At 47.9% G+C, this 17,360-nt stretch overlaps 1 protein-coding gene across 1 annotated transcript in view; it reads right to left on the minus strand.

The window, feature by feature from the left end:
* The window catches only part of COL27A1 (collagen type XXVII alpha 1 chain), a gene marked incomplete at its 5' end in the record, with an annotated part of 149,780 nt that overhangs the window by 41,910 nt on the left and 90,510 nt on the right, over positions 1-17,360 (minus strand). The window contains 7 exons of the mRNA XM_080630648.1: positions 172-216; positions 384-428; positions 1,304-1,357; positions 9,094-9,147; positions 12,198-12,251; positions 13,001-13,054; positions 15,817-15,870. Coding sequence (XP_080486774.1) covers positions 172-216; positions 384-428; positions 1,304-1,357; positions 9,094-9,147; positions 12,198-12,251; positions 13,001-13,054; positions 15,817-15,870 — 360 coding nt within the window. The remainder of the gene's footprint in view (positions 1-171; positions 217-383; positions 429-1,303; positions 1,358-9,093; positions 9,148-12,197; positions 12,252-13,000; positions 13,055-15,816; positions 15,871-17,360) is intronic.

The raw sequence follows: 17,360 nt of genomic DNA on the forward strand, positions 1-17,360 counted from the left end.
ACCCCATAGAAATGCTTCGTGCAGTAACATGCATCTCATAAATGCTCCAGTAAATGGAGTGGAGAAGTAGCCAGACACTGTCCAAATGCTTCTTCCTGGACCAGGACTCAACACTTCGGGATTTAAGTGAAGCTAAGGTTATGAAAGGAAGCACAAAGGATGGACACTTACTGGGAAGCCACGTGCTCCTGTCTCTCCGGTCTCACCCATCTTCCCCTGTGAACACACAGTCACAGTTACAGTGATTATCAGCTGGGGATGTGCTGAGATACCTGCAGTGATTTGTCCAGCAGAAGCTGCAGTTCCCTGGGCACTGTGTGCATGTGGGTATCCCCATGGGGGACTGACACCGTGCCAGGCACTGGCTTTCACAGAGGACATACCTGCAGCCCATCTGGCCCCTGCTTGCCTGGCTCCCCTGATCGGCCCTGGAAAGCAAAAAGGTAAAGACTCAAAATACTAGTGATGCTCTTCTGCCCCAGCCCATCTGTTCTTGCATCTTAGTGAATCAAATATCCCCCTCCAGTTCCCTGCAGCTTTTGAGAGGCCAAATGCTCAGCATCCCGCCTTAAACAACACCTCATCAACACAGAATGTGGGCAATGGGCTGCAGGACCTAAGGTTCATTGAGCAAACACTGCTTTGCAGGAAGCTGGGACTCTCAGGAGACTCAGCACAGCCCTGCCTGAGGAATAAAGGAGATTCCCCATCCAAATTGTATTCACAGGACCATGTGTGCAATGCAGGAGATGGAGTTCGTGACTCTCAGCGGTAGGACAAGGGTCCAGCTCTGCCATGCACCCATCTCAGAGCCTATTGTGGAACAGCTCACCCTGGATGAAGATTTGCTTGGGCAGGATATCTGCCAGGCTCTGCACCAGGCATCTCTTGCCTTGCATTTTTCCCTGTCCTGAACTAAGTGACAAGGAGCACATCAGAATAGATACGTATTCCCTTAGGTCACGCTTTACCAGTTGTGTTAAATTGTTCTGATTTTGGCACTATGCTCAGATGTAACCGTCAAGCACACTCACTGCCAGTTAAAGCCGTTCCCATTCCTGTGAGGGACACTGCTACTTCAGCAATGGCCCTTTCATGTTTGAGGACTGCCTCTGTATTCAGTGGTCTCAGACCCCACACTGAACATGTTTGTCTTCAGGTGCATGAAAGGCTCATCCCTGCAGGCTGATCCTTACAGAGCAATTGAGCATCCCCTGTTCCTGGAGGAGGACATGACCCTGATCCTGCCCAGAGCATTTCACAACTCAGCTAAGAGCAGCCTTGGCCACCCATTGATGCTCACCTTGACACCTCGCGACCCCGGCTCACCGACTGGTCCATCAGGCCCTCTGGCACCCTGGGAAAAGGCAAAACAGAGGCAAAAATAAGAACACAAAGAATGTGTCTCACTGGAAAATACAGCATTGCCCTAGCTTTAGCCACCAGGAAAGTCCATGAGGTCAGTCTTGGCCTAAACCAGCCTATACCTGGTTGGGTTGAGCACAGCAGTTCAGAGCCCAGGACTCAGAAGATCCATTCTGTGTTTTGTTGCTTCATTTCTCACCATTACAGCACCAAAATACTTTCTGTTCCTGTTAAACCAACTACCAACTGCAGACCAAAGCCAGGGCAGGAAAGCAGGCCAGGAACAGCCTTATTTTGAGACAGTAGTTACATGACAACGGTTTCATGATGCACAGACTATCCTTATTGATAGTAATCCTCTTCCTTCTTAGAAACTACACTTCTCCATCTTATCCTGACCTTAACTCTCGGCATTCCACACTGTCTCATGATCACAATCAGGGCAATGAAACTACAAGGTATAGAGGCACACAAGCCTGATCGTACATAATTGTCCTGGGCCCCAAACTGCTCCCAGAGATCAGGGTATGTTTGCTGGCAGCAGAACTCAAGGTTTCAGCTATAGTTACCTGCTCTTTAAAGAACTGGCTGCTATTAAGGATCAGGCAGGTGCTCATGCATATGCAGGCTAGGAACGTGCTGTGCCTGCTTTGGCATGTCTGATCCCATGCCCAGCATCAGCTCCGGGATGCATACAATAGGCATGAGGACCTCGGGAGGTGCATGGGACATGCACACATATGGCAAATACAGAGGCGCACACAGTGAGCAATCCTGATGGGATTAGGTACAATGGAACAGTTCATGGTACAGATTGGTTATCCTTGAGGAATGGGTGTCCTTGTTTTTCCAGAGGGTTCTAAGTGGGGAGAGGGGATAGCTGTGATTTAGTTTTCAAGCTAATTCTAGAAGAGGATGCACATCCCTCTGCACCATCTGAACCCCAGAAAGCAGCATGTCCCACTGACAGAGGTCAAACAGAGCCAGAGTGAGGGGAAAATAGAACAGTGAAAGAAAATAGGGCATATCAAAAGACTCTGTTAAGGCACGTCATGCTCATAATCAGGCCATGAGCTCAGTTGGGACTCTGAGGCGCTACCGCAATATAAATACAAACACAAACACAGAGCGGTGCTAGAATGGAGTGGTAAGAGGAATCCTGAGAGCAGGCCAGCATGGAAATAGGGAAAACAGGAGCCAATGTGCTTAATCGGGATGCAAAGCGAGTGCCAAGAGTAATAACAGGGCTGGGGAGCCAATGCGTTAGAAAAGCAACTCCAGGATGACAGGCAAAGAGAGAGAGAGAGGCTCACAAAGAAAGGCAGTGTAAGAGCAGAAGAGGAATAGGAAACCGGCCAAATTATTACAGCAGACAAACATCGTCCATGTAAAATAATGCAAAAACTTCTACTGGGCTTGGCAAAACCCCGTGCCGCTGAGTGTACCAGAGAGTCAATGACCAAGAGCTCCTATTGCGTGCTAGGAAGACACAGCCCTAAAGAATGCTCAGCCTGGTCTCCAGGGCAGACGGACAGAGGAGGACCGTGCACCACATGGGAACACCACATCCAAACAGGGTGTTTCACAGGTTGGGGCTTTGCTATGTTAAAGCAATGGTAACTCTCCCCAGCCCAGGTGCCCCAACTCGAGCTGGCCACTACATCAGAGAGCAGCAAAGATCAAAAGGTTCATTAATCCTTGTCCCTGCAAACCGCAAAGCACAATGACATGAAGCAAAAGGTCATTGGAAAGCAGGGTTACTGACAGCTCAAGTCGGCACTGTAAGTTGGAAGAGTGGGAGAGCAGGGCTTGAAGGCATCTGGGATGATGCTTGGGATGACAGGGGGCTCGAACTGGATGATCTTGAGGTCCTTTCCAACCCAAACCATTCTACTATTCTATGATTGGGACACCCAGCAAAATACACAGACCTGCCCAAATTGAAGGGAGGTATCAGCATGTGTAAGGCACTGGCACCCTAGGAAAGCACCCTGCTACCCAATCTATCATCCTTCCTGGAAAACAAATGTTCCCTTCCCCTTCGAACAGCCACTGAAGTACTTTGTGCAATTACACCTCTCCTATCCAAGATGATGGGGTGACCTGTTTGGGAAGGATGTGCAGAAGGGAGGGATTCAATAGCTCAGCACTGGTATTACAGAAGGAGGGAGCAGGGATCTGAGGCAAACAGGACATGGAAATGACCCAGGTTAGAGGTTTCCATTCCAGGACAGATGCTGCTGGGGAAGGGAAGTGGGATGCATCTGGCCCTGTCCAGCCCCTTTGCCACCTCTGGGCTGGCTCAGGCTGTTGGGTGCCCTCAGCCCTCACTCAGCTCTGCAGCGAGGACCATGGTTCTCAGTGGTCCAACCCAGCAGGGCTGGGTAAGTGTTTGCAGTATCCTCATTTCTTCCAGCAGAGCCCTGTCACCAGCATGGCAGGATCTGCCAGGGCAATCTCTCTTCACAGCAGTCCCCTGCCTAATCCCATCACAGCACATCTCATCGGCATCTGACCTAAAGAAGGAGAAAGTGACCCTGTATTCGCAAATGCATGTGGCAAGCTTCATCTTCTCCAGCCTCCTGGGCTGGAACCCAGGATAAAGGCTTCCCCTAATTCACCCTGACAGGAAAGGCTACATTTAGTCAATTAGTTAAATCTTTAAATCTCTCTTTTACTGACAACGCTGGTTAGAGATGAGTGAGGGAGGTCCTGGCAGCTCCCTAGGGAGCATCGCTATACAGAAGACACAGGATGATGCCTTTCCCCTGCATTCCTTGCAGCTTGGCATTGCAGGCAGTGCTAAGCACAGCTCCCCTTGGACCCTCAGTGCTTCAGAATTAACTGCACAGCAAGGCATGCTTACCCTGAGCAGGCAGAGGGACCAGAGGGGTACCTTGGGGAGCATCATCCTAGGGGCATAGGCAGCATGGACCAGCCCTAAGGATGGGGTAAGGAGGGTGCATGGAAAGGCATGGGTTTACAATTGGTGTCAGCGTAGCTAGAAGCCCATGAAACAAAGAAGGAAGCATTTCTTTAGTCTATATTAGTATTTATATGGCAGTGCAGTGCTCAGGAGAGGTTCTGCTGGGCCAGGGTTGTACAAACAGTGCAAGCTCCAAGTAGCTTTATAATGTAAACAGGAAAAAAAGGATGGTTAGATAGAGATCTGTCTGCTCTGCTGCACATGGGCAGTCAAGGCACAGAGAGATACAGGTTCATGGCTGATGGAGCCTTTGAGAACCTGCTCACCGAAGCCACCTGAACATGGATATACAACTCAAAGGCACTGCCATGCCCATCTCAAAGCAGCTCACCCAAGGTCACGCAGGGAATGTGCCCAGGCAGTTGCACTGCAGCACAAGACTCATTGCTACCTAAACACATGGATTCAGCTCCAGGCTTTGCAACTCATGTTTATTGCTAGTCTGTGTGAGGCAAGAGATAGACCCTGCTGCTGGAGCAGACAGCATTCCTGCAGAGCAGAGCTTAATACCCAATAGGGTGTTTCCACAAAGCAGCACCGCATTTCCCCCCCCCCCATTTAAACAGATACTTAGAGCTCAAAGATGGAGAGTAACCAGCCTCTGAACAGCAGAAGCAGCAGCATGAACAAGCAGTCAGCAGCTCCTGTCCAGAAACCCAAAGCTTCTTCCTTACCCCTATACAAATATCAATCCAAACATTGCTATTTCACTGTCGCAGTCTGGCCAAACAAAAAGCAAACAGATGCCCTGACTGATGCTGAAGGGAGCCATCACTGGCCATAGATCTGTAGCCAACTTTTCACTTTTCTGCTTTTCCAGCCAATTAGAAAGACCCCTGGGAGCGAAACCTCTGCTTTTCCCCCATGAACAACTTCTCAGCTGGGCCTGGAAAAAGCAACTACTTTCAGGTTTGCTCAGATAACACCACTCTATGGATCCCTGGCACTGATGGATTCCTGCAGTCAGTGATGCTGTGAAGCATAGTGCCCATGTGGCAGAGACACAAAGCAGCAGCTTATCTCCTCTTTGCAGGCTCCACCTGGGCCACAGCTAATGCAGGAGCTTGATGAATGAATGCTGGAAGAGGGAAATGTGCTTTGGGATTTGAAAAGCTCCTTTGAGTCACCTGAGCCAGTGCCAAGGGACAGGGTGAAATACCAGAGATATTGGCACACTTTAGCTAGACCAAGGCAAGACGAGCCACTTCCCAGCAGGATTTCAGGTGCAGCTTTAGGATCTGAGCTGCAAAGTCACTGCTCCAGTTGATATTTAATCTGTAGCAGTGATTCCCAGTCAATTCCTGGGCTTTTTGCTATCTCTGTCCTCAACAGAGGATGCTGAAGACCACAGATTAACAGAAACGTGCTTTTGCATTTACATGAGATGGGGTGAGGGATGTGCTGAATCAGCTGCCTCCAAACGTAGACCTTGATTTGGTTAAATAATTAGGTTTAAACATGTGCAGAGCTGTCACTAGCTGAATGTTAAGCACATGTCTGAGTGCTACACTGAGTACGGTTGAAGGGAAAGAAGCCTGGGCTCACATGTCCACATTTCTTGTCCTTAGAGAAGAGGAGAGGGGAAACCACATTAGTGTGTTCAGTATCAGTTTGATGGGCTAAGCAAAGGCTTGGGAAGGAATAATAGCCCTGTAATGACTAAAAAGAAGGTTAAGGCATTTTCTACTTATATCTCAACAGTACAAAAGCTATCACAACATAAATACAGGCCCCCAAAAGTCTCCATTGTTCCCTACAATCAAAGCCATATTTGCTCTTTACGTCTCCTTCAAAAGCAAAATGACTTTAATGAAGTATCCACAAACACAGCTCATGGAATCCACAAACATCTGTCAGGGGCTGCATTCATGTTTCCACTCTGAATTGAATCACGTCCCTTTTGTAAGCTAGGGTAGACAGAGGGTAATGGCTGAAGTTACAGTTGGGGGATCATTTCCCTATTCTGAGTAAACCAAGAGCTGGAATGTCAGGACAAACCGAGCAGACAAGGGATGCTGTGTGCCTGGAATATCATCTGAGAGTATGAAGAGAAGGAAAATGCAAGAGAGAGATATACAGACCAGAAATCCTCCGGTCAGGAGATCTGCTGGTCCTTACAATCCCAACTTGCACACATCACACTCACTGAAATCTGTGCGATTTCAGGGCAAAACCCAAGTTCCTCCGCTCTGCTGAGGATCTTAGAAAGGATGTCTGTTTGTCTGGGAGATTCTGTATGGATTATATCACTGCAGTGCTCAAATGCACCAAATCTCTGCCATGCCACAGTCCAGCAGCTCATGTTGAGGGCAGGAGCAGCTCAGGGCACCAGCAGCGGATCCAGATGCTCAGTTCCTGTGTGGCTTATCCTTCTCTGACACTGGTGTTCTTAGGGCAGGATAAAGACCAGAATGCACCCTCGTCCCCAGGCACCACCTCCTGTTCTACCTTGACGTAGGCACTTCCTAAGGTGGCCTTTTTGCCAGCCAGGGTAGAGCCACTGCTGCATTTCCAGGGCTGGGATGCACTTTGGAGTCTGGGCTTCCTGAGTTAAGGAAAGTCCAGGAGAAGCCATGGGCGCAGGGTCTGCCAGACTCCACATCTGGAGAGGAAATGCAACCCAAGGCCATGGAGCTGAGCATCTCTACCTTGTGGTGCGTCATCTTGAGGATGGACGGTGCTGGTGGCAGTTGGTGGCCTGAGGGTTTGGTACCCTCTGTCTGGATCTAGCTACACCTGGAGGCAGGTCCCTGCCAACCTCCTTTCTTAGAAGCTGAATCCAGATTTGTCTTGGCTTTACCTTGTGTGATAATAAATATCCCCTTTCCTATTCCTAACAGTACAAGCGGAGTTGAAAACAGCCTGGTCAGCTGTACTTTCCTTGTGGGTTGAAGATTTCAGGCCAGCACAGATGGAAGAAGCCAAAGAAGGTTTATGCAAGTGAATCCTGCGCAATCCAAGAGCCAAACACCGCACACTTGGGACTCCTTCTCTGCTACTGCACATGTGAAAAGCACTGGTATGAATCCCCTATCTGCCACATCTAACAGCAGTCTGGATTCATCCAGAAGGTGTTTCCTGTTCAGCTCTGCACCATCGTTTTACCTTGAGATACTTTCCACCATCAATTCCAAGCCTGCCATGAAAGAACGCCTCTGGTTTCTCATCCATCATGATCATGGATGCCCTGGACATCTCTGTTAATCACTGCTGTGTAGCACAGAGAAACCTTGCTCCCTGGGGACCCTCCAATAGCACAGCTATGGAATGAGATCCATGGGCCTTCCCATCAAGCAGAACAGAGGCAAGGAACCTGTTTTTCCCAGACACAAGTTAAAAGCTGAACCCTGATATGTGTTTGCAGGGCTTGATGTTAGTGGTGTCCTTCTAGCTGTGCTTCTAAAGCTTAAAGCGGTTCCAGGGTACATAACTCTGTGGTTATAAAGATTTCTAGTTGGTTATTCCATTTCCTTTGGCTGGTCCCAGCTATTCGAGGAGAGTATTAACTCTCATGTAGGGAAACACATGCAGTCCTTGGCTGTTCTCAATTCCCCAAGCAGGAATTGCAATAGAAGCAGAGACTGGGGGTGGGTAAAACATATAGTTTACTCCAGCCTATGCCTTTGAAAATGAAACATGGAAGCAGATACCATAAGATCTCTGGAGGAAGAAATGCAAAATATGTTGTTGTTGGGGCCTTCAGCAGAACCCATGTGTGCTGCTATTAATACTTTGTAAAGCAGTTGGCAAGGAAAAACGACCCAGAGCAGGGATGCTCCTGCCATAAATGTCCCGTTGAAGAAGAAGAAAGATTGAAGAGCTCAGTGGGACACGGGTTGGATGTCACAGGCAGGAAAACAAGCAGCTTTGTCAGGTCTAGAGGTCATTCTGCTGTCAGCTGTCACCCAAACAGAGCAGGAAGAACCACACATGAACTGACACAGAGCGCTTGTGGAATACTGATCCAGCATAACATGTACTTGCAGCACTCTCAGGGGTGCTATTTACTACAGCACTAGGCTGGCGGTCTGCTCTTTCCAGGCAGAGCAAGGATTCATGCATGGTTACAGCTTGGTACTGCTTAGATATGCACAGATAAAATCAGAGCCTTGTGTTATGGGCTGGAAAAGCCCAGAGAAAGACGCAGGACGTGCTTATAATTTGATGTATTGACAATGCAGAACACACCTTTCCCATAACCCTGTGGAATGCTGCCAGAAGATGTTAATCCTGTGCGACTGAAAGGGGAGACATGGGAAGAGTAGCTTGTTTGGCTCCTTGTCTGCTCCATTTCTGCCTGCCTCATCTCTTCATTCTATGTCATAGATAACATTTCCTCCTTTACCTGCCTCTGGTTAAATCACAACACTCCACATCTCAGCTGCTCTCTCTCTCATGTCAGCAAAGGCACCTTTTCTGGTCTTTTCCCCCATCCTCAGATGACTAAATCTTCACCATCCTCTCCAAAATAGTCCATAAACCCTGCTTTGACATTGCAGGTGGTTGGAAAAGACAAGCCGGACCACTTCCACGATAAACTCTACACTGAGACACCCCTCTGCCCGTACGCATCACTTGCATTCACATCCCTGATAATGACCTCAGTCTTTACGCACAGCAGAATCGTGGCGGAGGTTCAGCCCCAGCTGCTGCTCATCCTCACCCCCCCAGACTCGTCCCCTGGAATTAGTTTTCCAATGGCTGAAAGAGGAGAGGGAAAACAGCTTGTGGAAAGTGCTTACCCTGCGGCCTTTCATCCCTCTCATCCCTGGTGCACCTCGGACTCCTGCTGGACCCTGGGAAAGGGAAAGGGGAACAAAATGAAGATGAAGAAGGATGAAGGCAGTAGCTTTCACACTCTGATGTGATCTGCAGGAGCCTCAGGTGCAGACCCTTGACCAACAGGTTGGTTTATTAAACCCTCACCAAAGACATTCCCATATTTACTTCCCTATTAGTGGCTCTTTTTTAACTCACTGATTGTCTTCGGATCAACAACATTTAGGCCAAGGATCCTGGCTGGTGTTTGTATATTTAAGTATCTGCAGCCTGTTATCTGTTTAAATGATGAGTGATTTGAAGTGATTTGAAGTTGAACATCCAGAATACCCTCTGAAGCTATTAAAAGCAGCTGTTGCTCAGTATCTGTACAAAAATAATAACCAGGATCTGTTTCTCACTTATCCAAATACAAAATCAGACACCTCATCTTATGTATCCAAGCTTGACCTTTTCAGCCAAATACCGATTTTATCCTCCAGCAACTGTTGCCCTCTTAGCGCTGTATAAATATTCATACTGCCAGATAGATCTGGACTGTTGGTGTTGCGGATGATCCTGTTGTTCTTACACTTACAGAAAAGCTTCAGGTTCTCTTGTAACATGGATTTATACACATTTCATTCATTAATGTGCATACAGAAAACAGAAGAAAATGGAACAGTTTTTTTCTCTGTTAGAATACTTACCAGTTTCAAAAATTAAAGGATATGAACAATTAGCAGGACTTATTTCTGCGTTATAACTTAACCCCCCTGTATTTAAAGCTAGTGCCTTTCTGCTGTCAGAAAACCTCAAAATGACACATTCCATTCTTACGCTCTCAAATGTTCCACATCAAGTTTTGCTATTTATATATTAATAGCTTTAACCAAATGTCAACACTGCAGACTCCACCAAGGATCAGAACAAAACCAGACTGTGGTCTTCCTACTGCTTGTACCACTGCCACCAATAAAGGTTTTGCTTTTGGAGTGGAGGTATCTTGCTGCATGGCATGAAAGCGTGGAATACAGATGCTTAGCTGTTCTCTCTCAAGTTAATTGACTGTAACTCCATTTGTAATCACAGTAAATCTCAGTTTTGCTCATGAAGCTGGTAGTGACTGGCACAGACAAGCAGTAGATGTGTCAGATGCCTGCTTTTATAGAGATTTTTTATGATAAACACATACTGAAATGAAATTTCAGTTGGTTTCTGGAATATCCTCCTGGAAGTCTCAGCCTATCCCGAAGAGCTTATGAAAATACAAGCACAGAAACATTCATTGTGAAGGCAAAGTGGGGAGGGAAAGACTAGATAGCATGCTGGGAATTACAAGGAACTGCTTAGGAGAAGATGAGTGGCCTTTAATATACCTATGTATTAAAACTGTGTACTAACACAAAAGATATACCTTGATGGTGAGCAAGAGGAGGGAAAAAGAATCCACAAGGCTCAGTGAGCTGAAATCAAGGAGAGTTTCCTATCGTTGACTATACCTTTGCTTCCCATTCCCAATCACCCTCTACTGAAGTAATCAGCCATCAAAGCCTCTAAGGCTCACTGGACAGCTTAACCTCAGAGATTTTAGCAGTTTAGGACAAACAACAACAGCATGGCTCAGGTCTGCCCTGAAAAACAAGCAACAAATGGTGGAGAAACAGGCGGAAACAGCTGGAATTAATGAGAGGGGATGTGATATTAGGGGATTATTTGATTTACTGGCTTTGTGGGAAGTTTGACTCAAGTGAATTATGGCTTTTGAAAATACAGTCCTGGAGGAAACGTTTTGCTTGGATGAACTTGTTATTCGCCTGCAGGAGAACAGGGAACTGAAGGAAATAGAAGGACCTGGGGACAGCCTCAGCATCCAAAGCTCTGTAGAGAGGTTTCGGCATCTCCAGTCAGAACTGATGCCCCAACTCACTCTGCTGTCATCGTCCCCCAGTAAGACAGACAAAACTCATTGTCAGCTAAAGGTACTAGTGGTGCATTAGACAGTGCTTCAGGATAGGAGCTCTTTGCCATAGAGCCAGCTCAGAACCCACCTCTGCAAGGGTGCACTCTTGTCCTCCTCCATGCTCACAGGCATGGAGCAAGCAGCTAACGTGCTGGGAAAGCTGCTACAAAAGGGACATCTGGAGATATCCATTTGCCTCCCAGACTTCTGTCAGCAGCAACTGCTGCCATGAGGTGCTATAGAGCAGCTCATCACTGGGGGCTGCAGGCAACATCATGCCACACTGCTGCTCTTCAGCTAGGGATGGGTCACCCCGAGGAACTGCTTGACCTCAGACCTTTTGTTTCCTTCACCTCCACTGACTTGCAAGTGTGAAATCTCACCCCACGCAGCAGCTGGCTGCAGCTGGTGGCCCCAGAGCATCCCCGTATCAGGCAGAGCTGCTGCTGATCCAGAGGCCAAACCTTTGGCACTGCTTGGGTGTTTCATGACTTGATCTTCATCCCAGTTAGCAACACTGTGGGAATTCACACAGTGAGCAAAATCCATTCCCTGTGCCCACCCAGGGCTGCTGGTTCCAGTTCCATCTGTGCTGCTGGGAGAGCTGGAGCTCCATCTGAACAACGGCTGTGGGAAACCGAAGCCATGCTAACATCGACCTCCACACCAATTGCATGCTCCAGCCACAGCACATGGACCAGATGAGCCTGTCCACATGGAGGGTGCATCTGGAGGCAGCTGCTCCTCTCGCTCCAGTGAGGGTCTCTGAGGATGCACAGTGCAGTCACTGTGGGATAGAGCCGCTGTACTGCAAGATGTGGTCACCGTCCTGCCAACAATTCCCAGCCTTGTGGTAATACCTTGAGCTAGTGAGCTCCTGTCCTGAGGCTGGATTGTGAGTTTTGGATGCCCCGTTAGAGAAACGGGCTACAAAAGTTCTAATTAAACCACTCTTTTCTTTCTTAACATCTCTTTCCATGTTGCTCCCATGCATGCCCCGTCCATACCTGCATCTCTCTTGTGTCAAACTCAAACCAAGTGGGACATAATTGCTTGACCCACACTGTGAATTCCCAGGATAAGGGATGCTGTGCAGTATTACAAGGTGTGATAACCTTTACTTACTGTTGGTCCAGGTATCCCGGGAAAACCCACTCCTCCTGGTGTTCCAGGGTGCCCCTAGAAGGGAAGGAAGAAGAACATGCCTGCTGTGAATGCTCAGCCCTTCTTCCTCCAAGTGGGAAGATAGGAGAAAAGGCATTGTTGGTTGCTTGCAAGGGCAGGCAGGTCTGTTATTTCTCAAGGTAATATTGCTCAGGGGTAGATGAAGAAGACCAGACTGTCGAAAGCCCATCTCCAACTTTGCTAGCAACATAAGCGGATAGATATCTGAACAGCCCAGAAGAGAATGGGCTGAATTAATATGATATTCTGTCTTTGGGCCTTGCACTAGGGTAGACGGGAGGTATCAGAGCAAGACAAGGTCTTGCTGAGGTCCCCTCTGTTGAACTCTCTAAACGGCACTGCACGTAGCACTGTGCATAAGCACTCCTGCACCTCTAGCTGCCCCTGGCAACAGGGTGGGATGTGAACAACGGATCCCTGCTCCCTGTCTGTTCAGTAGCCAGGATGCTTGGAGATAAGCAATCCTTCAGGTGCTGTAGCTTGCAGTTCCCAGTTATCTCTACTTGGCACAACAGGTCTCCAGCTGATGGAGCTGCAGAATATGCGTCAAAACCCAGCGTTTCTCTGAAGGGGAGATTGCTGAACACAGCTGCTCAATATCCAGTCCAATGGACATTCCCATCCCCAGAGACAGGAAGACTTTGTTGTCATGGAAGTAGGAGAACAGGAGAAGCTGCATCCTTTGCTAGGACAGAGAGAAAGAGGCAGCAGCAGGAGCGAGAGAATGCAGACTTACTCCTTACCATCGACCCCTTGACTCCTGGAGGGCCTGGGGGTCCCACTGAGCCACGGTCACCCTGGGGAGACACAGGTACATGGGGAAGAGTGAGGGCTTTTGCTGACAAGCGTGCTGAGCTGGCAGCAACAGGGATTTGAAGCAATGAAACAACTAAAACATCCACATATTGCCATCAGATTTCTACCAGAAAGGCTTCCAGTGCAGAATAATCATCACTCTCTTTCACGCATCCATCTCATCAGAGTACTTGAAGGATTTCAGCAAGAATTAGCTAATCCTCCATGTCCCATAAAAGGGGACTTCGTTATTGCCATCAAACCATTGAGGGACAAGAAACAAGCAATGCACACAAGACCACCTTCTACTCAGGGTAGTGCTAGGACTGGATCCCAGGAGGTCTCCATCCCTTCACACCTAAGGCATGACATCCCTCTCTGTTCTGCAGTATCATAACCCCTACATGTCCTGGCATGTTTAGAGGCATGGATTTGAAAGCTGTGGTTATGAGGCCCTGCTGAGAGCAAGGAATCAAGTTGGGAAACACCAGAGATGCTGCCTGGAACAGACGGCTGGTGCTTCCAGGAGGAGACTGTAAGTGTTTTGAGGGGACTCCCTATCTTGTGGCTCATCCTGGGGCCAAAATGCAAACAACAACAATCCGGAAACCTGCATTCATGTTCACAGCTCCACAGCCCACCCTGACAACACCACCCCTTTTAAAACAAGCCACTGGTTGACATTAAAAAACCTAACATCGTTCCAAAAGCCTTCCTTATCCCCACATGCAGAACATCTCACTTCTCACGAGTACACCCCTGGTCCTACAGCTCAGCCAAGAGATGTAAACCTCAGTGAGCACCTCTGTGCCCCACTGACACCAGGGCAAGTTGAAGGGTCTGGTGGTGGGACATCAACTACTCCTTTCTGGAGACGGTGGCAATTACCACCACGACTGCCTGTGCTATCTCTCTCAGCCCCAGTAATGCACTGGGAATTAGGTGTGTTATGTTTGTGTGCTTGGGGGGATGAGGAAGGAGAGCTTAGCAAATGCTGCCAAGTAGTTTACGCCCAGAATCTGACCTACCTTCCAACAGCTAAAGGGTAAGGGGGAATATTTCCTGGCCTCTAAGCAGCTTACTAAAAACAAACCCCAGATTTTGTGTTGTCACCAGTTGGCCCTTGCAAACCAATATCAGGATTTTCCCTCCCGAAATGCATGGATTTTATTAAGTAAGTATTAACTGTATTGTTCTCTTTGATAATCTTTGGATTCTACTGGCTTCAGGCTGAAGTTTTGCAGCTCTGGGGACAGAGATTGCTGACTCAGCTATGTCTAATGAAAGCATATTTCCCACTTCATTTAGCTCACAACAGCATAGTAAGCTGTAGGATGCTATGCCAACTGGAGGCCTGGTTGAGGTTTTGGTGATAGTTATTTCTGTCATCTTTAAGCTTGTCCTGGTAGAGAAGTCTGATTGAAATCACAGCCGTGCTGAGGATTTCCTAGGGCAGATTCCAAAAGGACAGCCCTGGTTTGCCTTGACACTAATGTAACATCACCATGTCATCAATCTGCAAGATGAGGACTGCTCATGTGGTCAAGGCATTGGCATAGAAGTCATAGGGCCAGTTGTGAACTTACTGGAGTGGGGAAAAACATCTTCCCATGTCTCCCGCATTGTAAATCCCTTATTCCTCATTCAATTCAGGGCTGCGGTTGTCACTGAGACAGCTCACTCAGGCACTGATTTAATGTGTAACCACCTTGGACACATCACAGCCACCTTATTCTTCTTTTTCCCTTCAGTAAAACGCAGCTCACATCGTGCCATTCCTTTTAGTTCTTGTGTGCCTTGGACCGAGCCTGCTTCTCTGCCCCACCAGAGAGCATCTCGTGTAACGGGCTTTCCAAAGGCTGCTGCAGACAGGCAATAAAACGCAGCACAACTGTCACAGAGCCTTTACATCATTACCCAAAGGACAGGGCTTGAAGTAATAGAAGTGAGAGAGAGGGAATGGATGTGTGGGATGCATCATTTTACGCTCTTTACTATCTTTACGGCTGGACTGTGAATAATTAAACCACCAATGAAACCCAGCAGTCGGCAACTGAGATACAAGGAATGACAAAGATGATTTGTCTTTGGAAGCTACCCCTGAATAGGATTTTACACTCTAGTAGAAAGCAAATTAATGCCCCATTTACATTTTTATGGGAAATAAAGCCGTTTTTCTTCCTGAAAGCAGCATGCATCTGTACTGCACACAAGAGGGCACCAGCCCTTAAGAGTGTGCCCAATACAAGGGGCAGCCAGACAGGATGGTTCTCATCAGAGAAAAAGGGAAGGATTTGGACCGGCCTTTGCTCAAATGGGCTGCTGCACTCTGGTACCTGAGGAATTGCTGAGACCTCAATGCAGGCTCAGCCCTGGTCCTGTGTGACCCCTTTGGCAACTCAGCATTGGCTCATGAGCGCATCTTTGCACAAACCTCATAACATAACCTCCTTGGACTCCTCCCTTGACCAGGAACACAGGGCTGGTGGGTCCCTCATTCCCAGCAAAGCCAGAACTGTCAAACACAAGCTCTCTGGCAGGTTATGAATCAATAAAACTTGACTTTTCAGAGAACATCTGACAGCATCTCCTTGGAGGAGATGCAAAGCGGATGCTTTTTGCCTGGCCCAGGACTAGCTCAGCCACCCTGGGTGTGCTGCACTCCCAGCTGGGTGTTGCATTGACACTTATATCTCCACAATATTCTTCCCACCCCAGTCTCCATCAAAAGCTACAACCACCAATTCATTGCAAGCAGCCTTACCTTTTCTCCCACTATTCCAGGCTCCCCTACAGGACCAATGAACCCCATTAGACCCTGAGGAAAGAGAAAAGCACAATTAAACTTTCAGTTTTATTTGCTGAGAAAGTAAACAGTTCCTTTGGTTCCACCTTTGCTGGTTGAAATAGCACAGCATCCCTCATATAATGCTCAGTAATTCCTACTGGCTACCAGAGCGAACAGAGTTGCTCCCGGCCATGGGAATGTCTAACTCCACAGCTGGTTCTGCTTTAGGGGCCAGCTGGAACGGCAGCACTAGGATCTGCAGGAACCACAACACACAGGATAGGGGATGAGTTAAGCACGTTTCATAGAAAGGCCGAGCCCATCGCATGGCTTTGTTTTCCAAGCATTCCCCAAAACGTCAGTGCGACTTCTCCAAGAGCATCCATAGTGGGAGCTCCTGGGTTGCACAGCCTGAGAGCTGCTGTCCTTTTGACTGTACTGGGAAAGACTTCCTCTGGGTTAATCAGAGCTGCCTCAAGCCCTTGTTTGAACTGGTTTTGCCCTGGATAGTGTCATGCTATTGGGATATCAGTAGGGAATAGAGGTGTGAGGACACCAGCAGAGCAGCAGATCTATCACGCTGCTCAAACTACCTTGGGAAAAGAACGCAACGATCTAAGCTCGGGATTTGTCAGGGTTTAACAGTGTTTGGGATAACGAAGAAACAAACACAACTGCTTGTAATTAGGAAGATGGAAACAGATACAATCTCAAGCTAAGTTTCCTGAGAATTTAAATGCCACAGCTTCCGCATCGGCTTCAGCAGGTTTCTGGCTCTAGAGATGCAAGAGACTGTCCTCTCTTCCATGCTAGATGCTCTCTGCATGACTCTTGTGGCCTAAACCCTAGTCACAACAAGGGTCATTGGGAGACAGATATTAAGCTCCTCCTATGAAACTGTAACTAATGGGATTCATCTCCTGCTGAAACACTTCATAACCTGCCCATTTTTGGCATAGGTGGTATCAAATAAAACTATGTCCAGCTTGTTTGATTTTAGGTAACAGTCTGGCTGGTGCTGGGAGGTGGCTGCTGAGGAAGTGATGGATTCTCCAGTGGTATCGTCCTACTCTTCCTCCCTTTCAGAATAACTTGAAATCTTCATAATAAATTGTCAAGTTCCTCTATGCAAATGCATCTCAGCTTTTCCCTTCAGCATCAAGGAGGTTTCCAAGTGACACACTCAAGACAACATTCACCGTGAACCAGCACAACTGGGGAATAACCTACATGAGCAAGGCAACTTCTGGGGTCAGAAAAGGGAGTGCTTTTCACTCTGCTATCTCCTTTCTTGGGTAACAGCAAGAAAAGGAGCAAAACGTTTCCTCTTTGTACTCCTGGCTCATTTCTTATCCATTCCCAGCTGGGCTGATGTGTGTGAAGCTCGCAGGAGCTCTCTGCAGCCTGTGCATCGCTATGGTTGTGTTTCCATCTGTGCATTGCCAGGGTGAAGCGATACCATCCAGCTACAGAGGAGCATCTGGCACCAAGACAGCAGCCTACTCACAGGCTGTGCAACT

Source organism: Psittacula echo, assembly GCF_963264785.1.
Source record: "Psittacula echo genome assembly, chromosome: 16".
Classification (NCBI taxonomy): Eukaryota; Metazoa; Chordata; class Aves; order Psittaciformes; family Psittacidae; genus Psittacula; species Psittacula echo.